The 20,778-nt window shown below is 41.4% G+C and overlaps 1 protein-coding gene across 1 annotated transcript in view; it reads left to right on the forward strand.

Annotated features, from left to right (window-relative positions):
- The window catches only part of dnah9 (dynein, axonemal, heavy chain 9), a 170,190-nt gene that overhangs the window by 32,649 nt on the left and 116,763 nt on the right, over positions 1-20,778 (forward strand). Inside the window, exons 23-35 of the mRNA XM_040036646.1 lie at positions 201-344; positions 2,249-2,408; positions 3,862-4,017; positions 5,416-5,548; positions 5,637-5,914; positions 6,303-6,433; positions 6,538-6,664; positions 7,096-7,248; positions 7,672-7,797; positions 11,296-11,535; positions 11,725-11,885; positions 16,883-17,039; positions 17,981-18,085. Coding sequence (XP_039892580.1) covers positions 201-344; positions 2,249-2,408; positions 3,862-4,017; positions 5,416-5,548; positions 5,637-5,914; positions 6,303-6,433; positions 6,538-6,664; positions 7,096-7,248; positions 7,672-7,797; positions 11,296-11,535; positions 11,725-11,885; positions 16,883-17,039; positions 17,981-18,085 — 2,071 coding nt within the window. The remainder of the gene's footprint in view (positions 1-200; positions 345-2,248; positions 2,409-3,861; positions 4,018-5,415; positions 5,549-5,636; positions 5,915-6,302; positions 6,434-6,537; positions 6,665-7,095; positions 7,249-7,671; positions 7,798-11,295; positions 11,536-11,724; positions 11,886-16,882; positions 17,040-17,980; positions 18,086-20,778) is intronic.

A 20,778-nucleotide genomic window follows, 5' to 3' on the forward strand; every position in this document is an offset into this window, starting at 1 on the left:
CATTAATGTCATGGAAGTCATTGTTAACTGTCACAGCACTGGGACTCTCCTCTGGTTATCCTGCAGAGGGTATAAGATGAGTTTGGCGAAAACCGGAGCCTTTCATTACCTAAACACGGCGTGATTTATACTGAGTTTGTGCAAATGTGTGTGTGTGTGTGTTTTGATGGGTGCCTGTGTGCGTTCATGCATTTGTCCAGGTTTGAAAGTGAAAGCCCCTACCAGATGTTGGATGCATTCCACCGGCAGATCCAGGAACGGGAGGCAATTATGGCCTCTCTGGTGGAGTCTGCCAGCCTGTTTGAGGTCACTGTGTCAGAGTACAGACAGCTCCGACAATGCAGGTAAAGCCCAACGATGGAATAAGAAAAAAATAAACAAACATCACAAGACACTGATACATTTAAAACGAATTTAGAGTCGTTAATTTAAGTCGTTAAGACAGGCTCCAGCCTGTCTCTCTCAACCACCCAGGTTAGGAGGGAACTGAGGAGGATTAACGGCAAGAAGGCAGCGGGTCCAGATGGCATCAGCTCGAGGGTCGTCAGGTCCTGTGCGGACCAACTGTGTGGGGTGATGGAGCACCTCTTCAACCTGAGCCTGAGGTTGGGAAGAGTCCCACAGCTCTGGAAAACCTCCTGTGTTGTACCAGTGCCAAAGACTTCACGCCCCAAGGACCTCAACAGCTACAGGCCGGTGGCTCTGACATCCCACCTGATGAAGACCCTGGAGCGGTTGGTCCTGGCTCAGCTTCGGCGCCTAATAAGCTCATCACTGGACCCACTTCAGTTTGCCTACCAGCCTGGCATTGGAGCGGATGATGCCGTCATTCACCTCCTACATCGTTCCCTCGCTCACCTGGAGACCGCTGGGAGCACTGTGAGAATCATGTTCTTTGATTTCTCCAGTGCCTTCAACACCATTCTTCCCACGGTTCTAAAGGACAAGCTGGTGAACTCTGGAGTGGACCATCACCTCACTACCTGGATCCTGGACTACCTCACCGACCGACCACAGTATGTGAGGACTCAGGGCTGTGTGTCGGACAGGGTCGTCTGCAGTACGGGGGCCCCACAGGGAACGGTTCTGGCTCCGTTCCTCTTCACCATCTACACTGCAGACTTCTCCCACAATTCCACCCAGTGCTTCCTGCAGAAGTTCTCTGATGACTCTGCAATAGTCGGCCTCATCACTGATGGGGACGACAAGGAGTACAGAGGACTGACCCAAGACTTTGTGGACTGGTGCCAGCTGAACTACCTCCAGATCAACGCCAGTAAAACCAAGGAACTGGTGGTAGACTTCCGCAGGCACAAGCATTCTCCACTGCAACCACTGAACATCCAAGGTATGGACATAGAGGCTGTGGACAGCTACAGGTACCTTGGTGTTCATCTGAACAATAGACTGGACTGGACTCATAACTCAGACGCCCTCTACAGGAAAGGGCAGAGCAGGCTGTACCTGCTGCGGAGACTCAGGTCGTTTGGAGTGGAGGGCCCACTCCTGAAGACCTTCTATGACTCTGTTGTGGCTTCTGCTATCTTTTATGGCGTGGTCTGCTGGGGCGGCAGCATCTCTGCTGGGGACAGGAAGAGACTGAACAGGGTGATCCGAAGGGCCAGCTCTGTTCTAGGATGCCCTCTGGACCCAGTGGAGGTGGTGAGTGACAGGAGAACGGCGGCTAAGCTGTCATCCCTGTTGGACAACATCTCCCACCCCATGCAGCAGACTGTGACAGCACTGAGCAGCTCCTTCAGTGGGAGACTGCGGCACCCACGGTGTGGGACGGAGAGATTTCGCAGGTCTTTCCTCCCCACTGCTGTCAGACTCCATAATAAAGACTTTAACTGATCAAGCACACACATCCATACATATGCAATAATACTAAGTGCAATAATCCTTTCTGTCATCGTTGTATTTTTTACTCAGTTGTATATAGTATTTGTATTTGTATTCTATTTTTATCTTATTGTATATTTATTTTATTTTATTCTACTGTATATAGTATTTTATTCTATTCTGTACAGTTGTGTACTGTATTTATTCTTATTGTATTCTAATTTTTGCCTCATAACTTTTGCACTGTCCACTTCCTGCTGTGACAAAACAAATTTCCCACGTGTGGGACTAATAAAGGTTATCTTATCTTATCTTATCTTATCTTAACAGAGATGCTCTCTTGCATTCAGTATCTGAGCTGTTTCATGTTAGATTAATCAACTTTGTGCTCTGTTTCATTCTCAAGGCATGAGGTGGTTCTCTTGAAGGAGCTGTGGGACATGATCACCATGGTGGAATCCACCATGACAGCATGGAGGACAACTTCCTGGAGAGAGATCAACGTGGAGGACATGGAACTGGAATGTAAACGTTTTTCCAAAGAGATTCGCATTTTGGATAAAGAGGTGAGAGGAGAGACGTGACTATTAAAAGTCAAAATACTTATGATCCACAAAATCTCTTTTTCAAACATCCAATATGGGAATTTTACTGATGCTGAATTGGAAACAATCTTTGCATACTTCACATACTTGCATAAAAATCTCTGAAATTTAAGCCTTGTATTTAATAAACAGAATTTTTTCAGTGCTCAACTGTGATCAAATTTTCCACCTCACACAGCATGATGCTGCAAACAGCAGTGAAACATTTGGTGACCTTACTGACAAGTTCAGCTCTTCATCTAACATATCGCTCTGACTCCCTGCTCAAACCAGCGTGGTATGTCCTGAGATTTGATTTTCACCGGGTGTAATCCACATGCTTGAACCAATGACTTGGTGATGTTCCAGGGTAGGATAACAGAGCCCTCTTTTCCAGTTCTTCCATGTATAAGTTGGCCACAATGGGTCAAACTGACCGTTGTATGTGAAATATGTGGAATGACGACACAGATCCAAGAGCAGACACATTGGTCGGTGCTGAGAGTGATCCCGTTGCTGAGGCTGAGGTCATCCTGTAATCTCTTACAAACCTCAGTGACTGGAGCACAAGTTGAACATCATACTCTCACTTTTCAAAAACAAAATCCAAGGTGTTCTGGATGTGGTGTTCAGAGCTGCCAACCAACATGTTGAGGATCGAAGCGAGAAACTTTGAGATGAATTAGGTGACTGAGTTACAGATATGTGTCTTCGGTAAACCATACAGACTTGGTGTAGCTTACCCCTGGGTATAACCTGTGGTATCAGGTCCAGTCAATAGCATTGTCTTGTTCTGACTGCCTCAGACATTCTATCGTCTTGCATTGTATTTCTTGTAACTATTTCCTATTAAAAGTGGACTTTGGATTGGTGGGTGATTTTAATATGAAGATGCAGTAGTAAGAAATCCTCAGGCTGTGGTAATGTCACAGCAGATGCCGTGTTCATCCATTCATCTCTTTCCTTAACCAGTCATTCAAATAACAGTTGCGGGGGGCAGGAGCCTATCCCAGCTAACAAAGAGCGGGAGTTGCGGTTCTCCTAGCACCGATCATCAGTCAGTAACACATTATAAACTTGGCCAACACATTCATCCTCACATTCACACCTACAGATAATTTAAGATCTCCACAGGAAATATATAGATGTGTTGTACGTAGCAATTGAATATATACTTACAGTGCTGTTGTATCCATGTCCATAGTTTTCTTTAGCATAATACTGTAAGGACACAGTAAATAATAATAATATTAATGTAAATTTGTACATTAGGCCCACAGGAATATAAAGCAGCAATAAAGAATGGAGTGAAATCAGGCATTTAAGGATTTCAATGTCTTGCTCAAAGTAAAAAAAGTACAACTCAGAATAAATCCTGAACTGCTGTTTAAAGCTGCTTTCCTCTGTCCTAAATATGTGGCCTTGTGTGTGGCAGGTTAGAGCGTGGGAGGCCTTCACAGGGTTGGAGAGCAGGGTGAGGAACCTCCTCACCTCCCTCCGGGCTGTGGCAGAGCTCCAGAATCCAGCCATACGATCCAGACATTGGCATCAGTTAATGGCCGCTACTGGAGTCCGCTTCACCATGGACCAGGTTTACAGCTTATTCTAACTTTTAAAAAACCCAACATGTTGTGGAGTTTCATTTAGAGTATTTCAACATTATTACCACACTAGCTGCAGTATTTTTTTTATTCAGGTCCAAGCAAATGTGGTAATATTTTAATGGAGGTTCAAAAGGGGGTTCTTACACACATAAGCAAATTCATTTTTCAGCTCCTCTTGTAGTTTGTGCTGCAGAAGTTAAGATGATAGGTTTTTACAGCTTTTAAGTCTGTACAAAAATGTATCACAGAGGCTAACTGATCTGCTTTGATCTTTTTTAATATATAGATTTGCTAGCTTTGTAAGGCTCTGACAAAATCCTCTCTCATACACATTCAGCTGGCTACAGCAGGGATTTGCTCGACTACCATCAGAGTTGGTCTACAGCTGCTAATCTATTCTGACAAAGTAGCATCAGCAGCATCACCACTGCGCCTGCGCTTTTATCCCTGCACTTGTTTTAAATGAAACACTTTTTTTTTTGCGTAAACATTTGTCAGTGTCATCTGTCACATATTAAAAACTGACCAAATGTGCCATCTCATTTGTTTTTTCATACTATTACTTATTTAATAAATTAATCCAGATTCAATTGTATAGTATGATTTTAGAGCAACAGTCACCTCAATACCCTTTATATTGAAAGATAAAGACCCTGCAATATTAGATAGAATAACCTATCATAACTATGACATAATGCTCCATGAGCAGCACGAGCAGCAAGAAGCCAACTAATACTACCGAAGCAAAACTAACATTTTCTTCACTTTTTTTAAAGAAAATTCTAGCAGCTATTCTTGAGGTACTGCTGACAAAAGAACTGCAGGCAGCTCAGTTCCTGGTCCGTGGCTCTGTTGTACAGTGGCTAGGCTCGGCACTCAGCACGAGCTTCCTGTTTTAAACCTTAAATGGGGCCTTTCTGTGTGGAGTTTCCATGTTCTCACTGTGGTTTCCCTGTGTTTCCTTCGGGTACTCCAGTGTCTGATCCAAAAGCATGTTAATTTAATTTGTGATTCTAAATGAGCTGTGGCTGTGAGTTAGATGCAGTCCTTTAAATAGGTCTAAAGTGATTTTTAGTGGTCAGTGAGACTAAAAAAGGCTGTGGGTGATAAGAGGTCAACATTATAGTCTGTGAGTAACTAAGTAACCTTTGCTTACAGGTAACATACATGTCTACTTGTAGGTGACAGAGTTTGTACAGTTATCCCTTATAAATAAGGGGTAACTGTACAAACATCCATAAAAAATGGATGTCTGCTTTTGATAAATATGTGTGTCCATGTTACTCTGAAACTAGCTAGTATTCACTGTTACTATGACTCTAATATCACCAGATTTGAGTTCTGGGTATTGTGACATAAGCAGTGACATGGCTGTCTGTGAGCAGGAGACCACTCTGGCTGATCTGCTGCAGCTCAACCTGCACTGCTTTGAAGACGAGGTGAGAGGGATCGTAGACAAGGCTGTTAAAGAGATGGGGATGGAGAAAGTCCTGTCTGAGCTCAACTCCACATGGACAGGTACAGAAACATGAATTTTTAACTTCTAACAGTAATTTTTAATTGTTTTTTTTACCTGCTTATGATGTACTGATGGACTTTATTGCAGGTATGCAATTCCAGTATGAGCCCCACCACAGGACCAAGCTCCCTCTGCTCCGTGCAAATGAGGAGCTGATTGAGACGCTGGAAGACAACCAGGTCCAGCTGCAGAACCTTATGTCATCCAAGTATATCGCACACTTCCTGGATGAAGTATCTTCATGGCAAAGCAAGCTATCTGTGGTCGACTCCGTCATCTCCATCTGGTTTGTGGTTCAGCGGACTTGGAGTCACCTGGAAAGCATCTTCCTTGGCTCTGAGGACATTCGCTCGCAGCTGCCTGAGGTTACACACCAAACACATACACACACACACACACACACACACACACACACACACACACACACACACACACATACACACACACACACACACAGTTCATACAGTTCTATATTTCAGGTATCCGTCAGTGTCAAGCTTATATACATGCAAGCCTCAACCTGCGCCCCAGTTGTTGCCATATGAACCTAGGCAGCATAATTGTAATAGCTGTTAATTAAGAATCCATTAATTAGCCTTACTTAGTTTAAGAGCTGAGATTACACAACTTTTTAATTGCTCCCGTGATGTTCAGGCTGTGCTTAAGCCCAGATGTTTGCTATTAAACCTCTGATTCTCCCTCTTTCTTGTGGGAATCAACGCCTGCCGGGCTCCCTCATGAAATCCTCTGCAGGACTCCAGGCGCTTTGAGGGGATTGATGCCGATTTCAAAGAGCTGGCAAACGCTATGCACGAGACGCCCAACGTAGTGGAGGCCACCAACAAACCAGGCCTGTTTCGTAAACTGGAGGACATCCAGAGCAGGTGAAAGTTCAGCCAAGATCAGCGGTTCTCTGTTTCTTCCCCATACGTCTCACACAAACACACACACACATACTGACTCTGCATGTGCTGTGCTATTTCTACAGGCTTTCTCTGTGTGAAAAGGCTCTGGCAGAATACCTGGACACCAAGCGTCTGGCCTTTCCCAGATTTTACTTCATCTCTTCAGCTGATCTGCTGGACATCCTGTCTAATGGGACCAACCCACACCAGGTGGCTTCACAAATTTATGCCCAAGGGATGGCAGTGAATTTAATGCTTCAGTCTGTTCACACAGATGAGAAAAAAACAGTACTAACGTTTTCAGCTCTTTCTACAATTTACTTTACTAACAGTTTTCTAAAACTATGCTCCATCGTGTCATTAGGCTTTTGACTCACTGCTGCTGAATTTTGTAGTACATTTAGTGCCCACACAGGGGCAATGGTGCTTATAGTTTTGTATGTTACTCCGACCTCCATCATGAGTGCACTGGTGTTTTTTTTTGTCCTCAGAAAAATAAATAACTGTTAAAAACAACTCGCCATCAAAATCTCTTTCATCAGAAGCTAGCAGAGGTGTAGCAGAACACTGGTCCTGAAAAGCAACACTGTAACGTTTCAAACCGTGAGTGTAAATTGATCCCGAGCTGTGCGTTTGCTCAGGTCCAGAAGCATCTGTCCAAGCTGTTTGACAACATGGCTAAGATGCGATTTGAAACCGATGGAGAGGGGAATCCTTCGAAGATTGGTCAAGGCATGTACAGCAAGGAGGAAGAGTATGTCCCTTTCAATCAGTCCTGTGACTGCAGTGGACAGGTAAAAAGAGCCTTGGATATCATCATTTCTAGATGGATCCAAATGCTGAAGACGTTAATGGTGTTTATCTTTGTGACTTACTGCTGACATTGACAATTTTTCGAACCAGTCCTTTTCTGTAATGATAGGAAACACACACACACACACACACAAACACACAGAGACACACACACATTTAAAAAAATATATATAGAAAGAATCTGTTTTGCCCCTGGAGGTTTTGCATTTAAAGCTCATCAATTCATTCATTTTCCATTATATCCCGTAGTGTTTGCCTGACTCCACTTCCACTTTAATGCTTATTAATGGCCTCATTAGGGTCCACTGATAAGAGAGTACATCGGCGCTCATGTGACACACATTGCAATATTTTTTTGGTTTTTGTATTCAGGGATTTGCCTGTTTTTGTGTTTTCTCTGTAAGGTGGAGATGTGGTTAAACCGGGTGCTCGACACCATGCGCTCCACAGTTCGCCACGAGATGACCGAGGCAGTAATAGCCTATGAGGAAAAGCCTAGGGAGCAGTGGCTGTTTGACTATTCAGCTCAGGTAAATACGTTCGGTTTGATGTACGATGCTGTGAAAAATATTTTCCCCCTTCCTGTGTTCTGTAACTCAAGCTTTCAAATTTTTCAAGTCTCTCAGATCACTGTGGATGAATGCCCCACTATTCTTTGCAGAATTGTTTCAATTCAGCCTCACTGGAAGGTTTCCAGACATGAAAGACCTGTTTTAAGATCATGCCAAAGCATCCCAATCGAATTTAAGTTCGGACTTACAACCATTCCTACACACTACAACCCTAATCTGATGAAGCCGAAAAAGGGACGTCACTACCGCCTGCAAAGGATAACGCTGCTCATCCACGTTGTTCAAGCGCTGAAGCAGAAAAGCAGGCCCAGACCGTGACACTACCTCCACTATGTTTGAATTGTAGTATGATGTTCTTGTTATAATATGCTGTGTTAGTTTTACACCAATCGTAATGGGACGCAAACCTTCCAGAAAGTTTGTTTTTTCTTGTCAGCCCAGAGAATAAATATTCTCTGGATCCCAAAAGTCTTGGCGATCATCAAGGTGTTTTTAACAAATGTGAGATAAACCTTCATGTTCTTTTTGGTCAGGAGTTTTTTGTAACCTCAAACTCTTCCATGGATGACATTTTTGCCCAGCTCCTGTTCTTATTGAATCATGAACACTGACCTTATATGAGACAAGTGAGGCCTGCCATTCTTTAGATGTTGTTCTGGGTTCTTTTGTGGTCATTAATGCACTCTCAAAGCAGTAATTTAATACTTTTTCAATACAGTCAAACTTTAATACTGTAATTTCGATATCTCACTATAGGATGTGCCTCGTATAGTTCCTCATTCTGCCAATCGTGATTGCCTAGTGATTGCAGTGACCACGTCGGACATAACATCTCACCCTTAAGTCACCTGTGCTACTACACAGACATAATTAAAACACCTTTTCTCACTTCAGAGCAAATCTGAACCTGTATATGGGTTATAGAGTCTCAATTTCTCATAGTGAGGCATCAAAAGAAATGCTAGGAATGAAAACTTTAGGTTACTTGCATCATCCCAGTTCTCAGAGAAATTTAAAAACTAGTAGTTTTGTTATGTATTTAATCTGGTTATCTCTCTAAAAAGTAAAATTTGTTTGATGATCTGAAACATGTAAGTGAGAAATATACAAGTAAAAAAAACAGAAATTGAAAAGGGGACAAATATGTTTTCACAGATTTAACTGCTGACATCTATTATTTGGACTAGTACCAAATTCCTGTCTGGGCCTCTCATAGTTACTTTCACAAGCTTAAAAATCCTTTATATAGCCAATGTGTGACTGTGATAATGGACCACTTATTCTTACCTGAAAATGCTACATACCAGGTATCACTGATTCATGTGTGGCTACAGATGGAAGTTAGAGTGGTCACTTCCTACCTCTTTTCACTTGGTCTGGTTTAGGGTTGGATGATCTGCTCATTGTTTTGATTATACTAATGCTGGGAAGTTCAACATGCACAGCAGTGCTATAAGTGTGTAACTCATACACATACATGCCTAGACACCTATGACATTTATCTATGTCATAGGTCTCAGTTATATGCAGAGAGATGAATTGAAACTACAGCAATGTAGATTAATTTTTTATGAATCTCATAAAAATGATCATATTAATTTAATGCATCATTGATTAGTTATTTTCAATAACTTTGGTAATCTTCGATCCTAGATATCATCATCACAGCCTTAGTGTGATTATTGTTCGCATGATAATTTCTTTTATTTGTTTGTTATTTTCAATTGAGTCCTGTTATATGAAGCAAATTCCACATTTCTGGGATATTCTGTTATCTGGCTTCACTTACTCTAACATCAGCAGTATTGCTAAGCAGTCCGCAAAGATGGTTATGAACTGAGACATGAATTCGATGAGGCCAACCCGGGGTTTCCACATCTGACTTTGAGGGCGTTCACAAATATGCTTCATGAACAACCTTAACTGCCCCTCAAACTGGGTGGTGGTACCAAATCTACAGAGAATAGCAATTTTTATAAAAAAAAAGTTAGGCCTTTATAGCAAAGTTAAAATCAATTCCATGATCAATAGTGTTTATGAAAGCAAGGATAAAAATATATTTAGCTTAAATTATTCCAGAAGTAACTGACAAAGACTGAAGGTCAATCTTTTAGTAATCCAAATTAATTTTTTGGGCAGGCTTTAAATTAAAAACTTAAAGTTAGCAATAAAAGCAGAACGGTCAAAATCAAAGCAGCAAAGCAGCAGAGACATAGAAATCTTGCCTTTCGAAAACAGCCTCTTCTAGAATTCCCACATACTCATTAGCATTTATTGTTAGATGCTATTGAGTTGTTTGATCTTCTAGCTCTTTCAGTCTTCATCCCCAAAGTTTGCAACACAAGCCCTTTGTCATTTTCACAGACTTTTGAAAGCTCACTTCAGAAAACTGCAAACTTCAGAGTGACAGAAAACGTTTTTCATTTTCTTACTTTTCAGTACGATTAGAATGTCCTAAACAAGTGAAGTGCCCTATTACAATTAGATGTAACTGTTTAGCTGCTGAATAGTTTTGGATGTGTACAACAAGCTACTCCTGAAGTCGTTTGGCACAAAAAAAGCTGTATTTTTTTGTGACACCAGCTGTGCACTACATCATCGGGTGTTCTTCAACCAATAAATAAATGAAAAACTGACTTTTTTGCAAAAAATACATTATAGTGAAATTGTTTATTTTACAAGTATAACAGGTGTTACATAAACCATACAACAGTGTATTTATAGCCTGAGATAGTTTGTAATGCCTGTATATTTGTATGGTGCGAACTTATCAGTCACACATTAAATCACACACAGCTTTATTCTCCCTTTTGACACTAAAGAGGACCATGAATTACAAAATGAACATGATGCTCTTTCATTAACAGTAACTAGTGCTTGAGACCATAAGTTTATCAGAAAAGTATTTACTGAGGTCATAGGTTAGGAGAACCCAAGGATGTTTCTCTTGTAGACTCTCTTTGTAACCAGTGGAGATGCTCCTTGTTGGGCATTGGATAGAATGCTTTCTTTTGGCTTGCATCACTCAGAAGCTAAGCTCATCTTTATTAGCTCATCTGTATACCTGATTTCTGTATACCCTCCAACCCTACTCTTTCCAGTTGCAAAGGTATTAGAAGGCTTCAACTGGAATTATTTTTAAATGCCAAGTCCATTAATACCCAGACAAAACAACACCTGCTCAGTCCATGTAGTGTTCCTTAAAGATGACTCTCCACATTTGTCAGGAACAACAGCCAAAACAAATCTGTTTTTCAGTTCAAATATTCCTTTACATCTCTTTCCAATGGTGGGGGTGTTTATGCAAAAACATATAGGGCCATATGTTTTGTGTGCCTTTGTTGGCACAATTCCTAGCTTTGTTTTACATTTAGATGATGTTTTAGCTCAAAGTGAATACAAGTAAACTACCAGAGAGAATCAGAGTGGTTTCAATGTCTCTGACTCCCTTTTCAGGTGGCTTTGACCTGCACACAGATCTGGTGGACGTCTGACGTCACTATGGCTTTTGCACGTCTGGAGGAGGGCTACGACAACGCCATGAAGGAGTACTACAAAAAACAGGTCTCCCAGCTCAACACTCTTATCTCAATGCTGATTGGCCAACTTACACCAGGTGATCGGCAGAAGGTCATGACTATCTGCACCATCGATGTCCATGCCAGAGACGTCGTGGCCAAGATGATCACTCAGAAGGTGAGAGGGTCACGAGGGATACGTCTGCCAGAGCCAGTGCTCAAAAAAATCTTATGCAGCTGCAGTATTTTTTGTGATGCTGTTACTAGTGAGTAATGAACTAAAGATATTCCAGAAAGTATGTCATTATCATAATTAGAAGGTGACAAAGCATATATTATTTTGGATTGTATCTCACTGTTTTTTTAGGTGGAGAATTCTCAGGCCTTTGTGTGGCTGTCACAGCTGAGACACCGTTGGGATGAAAAGGAGAAGCATTGTCTTACTAACATCTGTGATGCCCAGTTTCTCTACTCCTACGAATACCTGGGAAACACACCGCGATTAGTCATCACTCCTCTAACAGATAGGTACGGAGGGCTTGGACAATTTTTTGTCTCTTTTTTCCCAGACAAAGAGGCAATGAAAAAAAGTGTCATGTCTATAACTTCTGTTCTCTGAATTTGATATACAAAACATATGGGATGGGGGATATCACACCCCGTGTATCCTGCCTGAAGACACCTCTATTCAAGCCTTTACGACAGATGACCTCTAATGATGTATTTGTGGTCCTGCCTAGACATATACACACCATCACAGTCATCCCTCTCTTTCAGGGAGCAGAAGTTGTAGACATAAGAGTTTGTTTCCTTTTAGCCAGTTCACTCAGTATAACACATACAGTATGGGACATATATATTCTCTGCAGAACAGCCACTGAACTGGAGTCGGAGCACCAGCAGCCTAGTCCTTGGTAGACCCAAGAGATGGGACACAATGATCCACCAAAGAGGCTGTCATGTCTAAATGATGGAACTCAGATTATTTTGCTCAACGACTTTGCTAGAAATGCCAGGATAACCAGTGGATATTCATAAAGTGCATACAGCCAACCTGGATGTTTGGTAGATTTGAGTGGGAACCTTAGCTTGTGGGTCCTTTATTCAAAAGGGCTAGGCTTGTTACTATGGCTCTTTAGATTGTCAGCGTTATCTATTTTTAAACACTTTATTAAAGGTATTTCAGATTTGTACATTATTTGCTTTAAAACAAGAACCATACTGCTGGGGTTTGATTACACATAGATACAGACAGTGTGTGAAAAAAACTATAACTGAAACCACAGGATTTATACAAAGGTTGAAAAAGCTTTGTAAAAATCTTGAGTTAAAGCCTAGAAAAGTGTCATTCTGTTGGAGACTGCCACTCATAAGACCAGGCAACATTTTTCTCTGTGAACTGTTCTTACAGGAGTGTGGATTTCTGCTGCTGTAGCCCTTCTGCTTTAAAGGTTGACATGTTGTGGATTGAAAGCTGCTTTTCTTTTTTTTTTCTCAGTTGTTACAACTGGATACTTGAGTTACTGTTGTTCTGTCAGCTTGAAGCAGTCTGACCATTTATCTCTCATCTCTGATATCAACCGGGCATTTTGGCCAAGAGAGCGGACACTGGCTGGATAGGATCAGTCCTAGAAAGCAAAGGTCTTAAAATGAAGCCACTCTCTGAATTCTTATGTATGTAGAAGAATCCAAAGATTAACTGGCCTGCTGTGTTGAGGAGAGGAAGTTTAGCAGTAAATAAAAAAGTAAATGAAAAACAACCAAGAATACTTACTGTGTAGTACTCTACAGGTGCTGTTTTGCAGGAAACTTGAGTGCTTTTCAAAAATCCATTTGTACTAATAGTCTTCTTCCCTTGTCACTGAGAAGAAAATGGAGGTTTCTCATCTGATAATCACCATCTGATGCTTTGGAAGCATCTTCATTTGAATCATTATGCACACCCACCACAAGTAAAATCTTTCAGCTCAACTCTGCATGGTCACTGTGCCAGCTGCTGGTTTGTTCGTGCCCACATGTTTTTGCAGGGTTAGTTAAGCTACAGAGAGTTGAATACCTGCCTCTCAGAGTCCTTTTGCGAACCGCAGTGTTTGACTGTATGGTTTTCCAAGCTGACCAGTATTCCCTTTGAAGCTTGAACAAAGCATAAACAATGGGCTTTGATGGCATCATCAGCGGCCGTGGAGCAAGGCTTCACCATATGGTGCATGCCCTCGCTGTGACTCACACAGTTTGCCACTGGCTTTCATTGAAACAATGGACCATAGACCAGGGGGTGAGGTGTCAAATCCTTTAATCCATGACTTGAGAAAATGGCTAAAATAGTGTTTGCTACATGAATTGTTACACAATTCTTCACATCAGAGTCAACAAGAGAAAAACACAACCTGACATCCACAGGCACCACAGTAGCATAGAGTAAAATCCACGTTTTTATCTTAACACTACATGCAGATTTCTGTGTATACTAACATATCTTAAATGGTTAGTTTATCTAAAGTATGAAACCATTATCTTTATCAAAGTTCAGCAAGTTTATATTATATGACATCAATTTTGCAATTCAGAAGAACTTTGTTAGAGATGGAACAAAGCTGTGAGATACGATGCAAGAGGATGACAAGGCAATACAAAAAAACCTATAAATATGATGATTTAGACTAAATCAGCAGCACTGTTGTAGTGCAGTGCAAGCTATGAAAACCAGTCCTTGGACACACAAGAAACCAATGCACCCTGAGAACTGGAGCAAGACTGAAAAGATGTCTAAACAGTATTTAGATTTCCTTTAAAAGTGAGGGAGGAGGCCCCGGGGCAGACCCAGGACACGCTGGAGAGATTATATCTCTCGGCTGGCCTGGGAACGCCTTGGTGTTCCCCCGGACAAGCTGGAGGAGGTGGCTGGAGAGAGGGAGGTCTGGGCTTTTCTGCCTGGACTGCTGCCCCTGCGACCTGGTCCTGGATAAGCAGAAGAAAATGGATGGATGGATGGTGAAAGATGGAAATATATTTTTCTGTAATTATGGCAAAAAAGAAAAATACATCTCAGAGTTTACTACATTTATTTATACTGGCTATCGTCAGGCTTGACTTAGCACCACATGAACCTCTACCTGCTGAAGGGTTCCGGTCAGAGTAACCCGCAACTTCGCAGAATAATAAAAATTTAAACAAAGCAAATGTCACAATGAGATGGGTGGTCCATGAGGTAAAATGTATGGAAGAGGGATCACTCCATCCATTTGTCTGTAAGACCTCTGCGAACTCTTCAGGCAGCCAGACTGCATGTAGCTTTTCCTAGCATGTAGGAACAATAATTCTTGACTTCAAATAAAGGGCACACTGGATGTTGCATTAATTCACTTCACCATCTTGTGGTTAAAACTGGTACTACAGAAAAGTACAACCGGGCCCTATTTCAGCTTAAGTTGATATATCTTTAACACGGCATATTTTGGGCATAAGGTCATACCAGATATTTTTTCATATACTGTTGATAGCCTTAGTTAATTTTTAAAGTTTTTAAGCAATCTTTCAATGCTGCGATTTACAAGTCCATTTAAAAGACACTATTAATTTATTGATTACCCTCTCATGACAAATCAGAATGCTTTCTGTGACAAGGCTCTACAGCATCGGTTTACATGAAAGCAGGCAAACAGAATTTCTTAATTACTGACATTGCTGCGTTTATCAAAGCCTTTGTCACTTAAGATTTTAAACATTAATATTGTCTAGAAGAAATGTGAATTCTTAAGTAGTATGTGAATTCGTTCACATGACCTCTGTGTGATTATGTACCACAAGGTGGCTATTTTCAGTCTGTTGTGCTCACTTTCTGCAGCAGGATAATTAGGCTAAAGGAAGTGACTCTAATCTATAACAGCGTGTATGTTATCAGTGTAATGTTTGCACTCACTCAATACTCCAAAGCTGCACCATTATGCAAAATGTCAACCCCCCACCCCATACACACACACACACACACACACACACACACACACACACACACACACACACACACACACACACACACAGGAGTGGAGGGAGAATGAGTCAGACAGGTAGGCTGATATATAGCTGTTCTTCTTAAAGACACTGTAATAAAATAAGTCACCTTATCGCAACCCTGTTTAGTTTCACTCTTTCCTATCTTGCTTTAGTTATTCAGTGCAGACCATCCTTATCCAGCCTCCTTGATGACTTAGTGTGAGATTTCTGGCCGTATTTTAGCGAAGAGTCTTGAAGCCGATTGGCTCTGATACACTGTATACAGATGGCATCATTTGTCTTCTCTGACTTCTGTCTCTCGTTACGCTTTCCGATATTTTCCCCTTCCATACATCATCTATTAACCAGCAGCTTATTAAAACAACTGCTGTGTTGATATTTAAGGCAAACCAGCGTGTTCACTGCTGTGATCAATGGAGTCCTGATTGTCAGTTCACATTCGCAGTGCTTCTGCTTTTTATTGACACTAGCTGGGCAGACTGTTTGCTAGTCCTGACAGGTTGTGGAGCAGAAGCAATCAATGGTGTCACTAATCAGCCTGTGTCATAATCAAAGCACAGGAACAGATTATATTATCATATAATAAAATTATGTACAGTGACAGCTGAGACAACACCAAGACATTGTCAGTGCTGGTTATAGGACAACGCAGGGTTGTTTTTTGTCATGTTAATAGCTGCGTGCAGTTCTTGTAATGCTGTGGCAGAAACCCAAGCTTTTTTCTCCTATTGTGCATTTATTATAAGAGAGTGTGGATGATTTAACAGGATTGTATTGTTGCAGTGACCGGGGAAGAAAGTCCTCTGCATTCAGCTCTTTCGCTGCGTGCTGGTTCGGCTGTGTGAGGGACAGGAGCATTGTTCTTAAGTGAATTGGTGTAATGCCATGCTGATCACTGATGCTACTTCGTATTTTGATTTGACACGGAGGACTTCAGTGTCTCATTAAGCCACCTGTAAATCATGCACTCAGTCCAAATTTTGGTGTTCATGCTTTGAAGACAATGTCTTTATTCAAATCCTTATTATGGTCCTCAGACACACAGGCAGCAACGTGCAGGTTCCCACACAGAATAGTATGTTTTTGTTTTCTTATATCAGTATTTACAGCAGAAGTAGTGCTGGTAGCTGGTAGCATCTATACAGTCGCCCTAAAGCAAACAGTGGCAAACACATTTGTTCAGTTCACTGTTTACTGAAAAGCATGTTCATGCACACTGACATACCCATGCTAAAAACCTTGGGCTCCTGCATGTGTTTTCACAGAGTTTTGGCCAGAATTAGCAACTGTGAAATTTCAGTTCCTCAGCATTCATTATTTTGACACATAAAAATATAGAGAGTGTTCTGGGTTTAAACTTGCACAGAAGCAAGATCCTTCTGTAGAGAGGTTTTACTCCAGAAACTGTGATTTCATGTTTAAGTTTCCTATCTTTGTGCTCAACCAGAGAACCGACTTATATGGATGTGCGTGGACTGTAGTAATGCAACTAGAAATATCTCCACTATGTTTAGATGCTACATCACACTGACTCAGTCCCTCCACCTGACAATGAGTGGAGCTCCAGCTGGGCCTGCAGGCACGGGGAAGACTGAGACTACCAAAGACTTGGGACGGGCCCTGGGAATCATGGTGTACGTGTTTAACTGCTCCGAGCAGATGGACTACAAGGTGAGCAAGCGTGCATGAGCACACGCTTCTGTGTTTGAGCCCACGCACAGAGCCAATGTGCGTTCGCAGCATGTGTGTTTCTTTTCATCTTTGCCTTTGTCAGCGATATGGTATGCATTTGTCATTAAAGTTGTCAACCTACCTTTATGCCCTTCTCTTTTCATCTTTGTTCTTTTCATCTTCTGTTTGCTTTCCCCTTGAAAGAATAGCTGATTAAGTAAACCCCCATTGTTATTGCTTTACCAAACCTTGTCAAAAACCCTTCTCTGTATTCAGCCTCCGCCTGCCTTTATTATGCTTTTATATTTCACTCATATTTTCTGCATATTGAGGGGTCAACAGAGACATAAACGCAATCTTACAATCCAGCTTGCTCCTGTTTCCACTAGACAGGGGAATCATTATATTATAGAGGTGTCCGGCACACCTATAAACTCAAAAGCTCTTGTGTACAGATAGATGTGCTAATACACATGTGCGCTTGAACATTTCGCAGAGCCCTGCATTGTTAGTCATATTGAGTTACGCACATACACAAGTTAAATCAGTCCTCCGGTCAGCTCCAGTCCACGTCAAGGAGGCTTCGCTCTTTCTGCTTGTAATTGGAGTCAACGGCCTGCTTCATCTTGGTCTCAGGGGGGCTGTTCACCTGCTCTCAAGCCAGTGTTAGGGGCAGCTGTAATGTGTGCAGGCAATATTTTAGCCTTCTTTTTGTTGCCATCAGCCCCTGTTTTTACTAGTGTGACGCTTTGTTTGTGTTATTATTCACAAACTTGCATGTCTCTGTAGTAGCTATGACAAAACTGTTTTTTCATATATCATCTGTGTAATTGCTGATACATATGCGTCTCCCTTTCCACGTCTTACCAGTCAGACTGGATCTGAATCTGACTGGCTTCCTGCCCCAATGTGTCTGAATATTTGTCTCTTTGTGTCCACAGTCCTGTGGGAACATCTACAAAGGCCTGGCTCAGACAGGAGCTTGGGGCTGCTTTGACGAGTTTAACAGGATATCTGTGGAGGTGCTTTCTGTGGTGGCTGTACAGGTACGATTCCCTCCCCCTCCCCCTCAGGTATTTGCAGGTGGAGTTGAATGAGAGCACCATGTGTGCATTTTATTTGTGGTCCAACTCAATCAAGCTCTAGTGAAAAGCCCTTGAAAACACTGCTGTTCGAGGAAACGGCCTCTTCATAACCAATTCCAAGTATAATTGTTTCAGCTATAACACTAATCTACCAAGGCTGCCACCTTTGCACCCCAGAGCTTCTTTATAATTGGAGCCTTCTGTGATCTGATTTGAGAGTTGAAGAGGGAAAACTGCCTCCCCAGCTTAACTTTGCAAGCAACATTAGTAGCAATCTTTGCAACTCAGATGGACTGACATCAAACACTCAGAGAACAGATAGCAAAATATTCTTTATTTGCCAACAAAATGTAGAAAAATCATCTTACAGTTTTTCCTGATACAACTGACCTTCAACCTGGCCTTTTGTCATCCATAAATTAAAAACAGAACAAAACAAAAAACACCATAATATTTTTTAACCTTCTAATGATTGTTTTTACATAATCTTCAGTTTTCCTATAATTCAGTTATAAATCACATGATACCCACCCAAATGCAGGCTCTCAGGGAGGCAGAAGTTTCAAAAAACGAACCTTTATTTCAGCAAAAGCAAAGTCCAAGCAGTGATGAGCAGTGGAAGTTAATGGAAACTAAAATACAAAACAACTGGCTGAAAGAACACGAGGTGAGATAACAGACACCGTGACGAGGACTAAAGTGAACACACGGGACTACCTCTACACAAGATGGGTAATGAGACTCAACTGATAGTGATCAAAGACAAGTCAGGAGGGTAAATAATACTAAATGCAAGACACTAGAGATAAATAACTCCCAAAATCAACAGGAAGCGAGGAGTGGGAAGCACATGAATGAACTTAATATGAGGGAACTGACAGAAGAGGATAGAAAAAGAAACACTGAGGTTAGAGCTAAACTTGGATACAAACTGGAACTAAGAACTCAAGACTCAAGGAAATACATACAAGCATACCAGAAGCAAATATAAACACTAAGTATGCTGAGAATAAAAATGAAAATAATTTAAATTAAAAAAAAAAAAGACATAAATTCAGGTACACTGTGTCAAAGACCAAGGATGATTGACACGCCGTTCCTCATTAAAATCTGTGTATTTTTATGCTTGACGTTGCATTGTCTTGAAAGTTTCTGTATTCATTTTATGGTACATGCACAAGGTGGTTCCAACCTGAGCTGAACAGCTAAAACCAGTGCAAAATTTACTGTAGCCCCTCCAGAGACCACAACAACAACAACAGTTGGACAGAAACATAAGCGCAAATGAATGTTCCTCTTAATAATATAGTGCCATAGGGCAAACATGCTAGTTGTGTCACTGTTGTGTTTACAGTACAATTGGGGAATTGGACAAATATGTTGTGATTGGTTGGTAAACAACGACCCATTACAGCACAATTCAAAGTGTTCACTAATAGGAACTGGTAGGTCGTTGGACTGCTTTCCATCTTTTACAAAACAGAGGATAAAGATGTTGATCTTTATGTTAACATAAAGATTAACCATCTTTATGTTTACTGTATGTTTACATGTCTGATTAATTGGTTTGAAAAACAAACAGTACTTCATAAATGTATGTGGGGAACCTGACAGCTGTGCACGTATTGTACCCATAATTTTGGGCAGTATATTACAACCTCAGTGATCCACCAGGCCTAAAAATGGTGGAACTGCTATTTACACATATGCAGCCTGAAAAACTATAAGGCAGTTAAAAAATGAACTATAAAAAACTAGGGAAATTTAAATTAGTAGTACTGTTTTACCTGTTTTGCTGATGCCCATCCACTTATGTCCACTAATAAAGGTAAGCTAAATCATTCATATATCAAAAAGGTCTACTTTGATTCGGTACTTTCCCAGAATTGGAAAACATATAAAGTCCTTGCTGCCACTCGCTTTGTATTTCCAGAGCTGCACATGCAAAGCTCCTCCGTTCTCTCTGTGCCACTGCACAATCACTAATTAGTGTAAAGGAAGTGGGTTGCGCTACATGACTCGAGTGCATGAATCGAGTGCACCATTAAATTGTATTGAATCACCCCACCCCCACAGTTGCAGCATCCACTGGGTATAACAACATTTTCTTGAAAGAAGCCCTTGGGTAAAGTGGTCACATAGTGGCCAAACCTGGTTTTCAGTTGGTCTTACTGATCTCAAGTGGCCTAAAATTGATTGGTGAATTAACGTTTGTGCTTCACAGTAGGGTTAATTATTTCCCCAGAAGAAGCTGGGATAGTGCTCTTTTTTTACTACATGGAGCTCTGTGAATGACCTGAACTGATCATTCTTTATAGTTATGCTCCTTTTCTCTCTTCACTTCATGCAAAATGACACATGTGGAGAAAAAAAAAGACTCTACACCGAGCATCGTATACTCTGTGTGACCTACAGTAGCTAACCCTCTGAGAACAGCACTCTTTTGAGAAATCAGCCATACTCTGCGTGTTTCAGCTGATGCTAGCTTTTCAGCTATCTTCCATTCTGTTATCCTCGATCAAAGAGATCCTCTCTCTGTGGTTTCACAAGTCCCTGTGCTGTACTCCAATCCTGCCTACCGTTGGTCCTGACTCTATCTTCATGCATGTACACTACTGTCAAAGCAAAATGTACACAGTTGATAAGGATGCTGA

This window comes from Simochromis diagramma, unplaced genomic scaffold (assembly GCF_900408965.1).
Source record: "Simochromis diagramma unplaced genomic scaffold, fSimDia1.1 OVJJ01000371.1, whole genome shotgun sequence".
Classification (NCBI taxonomy): Eukaryota; Metazoa; Chordata; class Actinopteri; order Cichliformes; family Cichlidae; genus Simochromis; species Simochromis diagramma.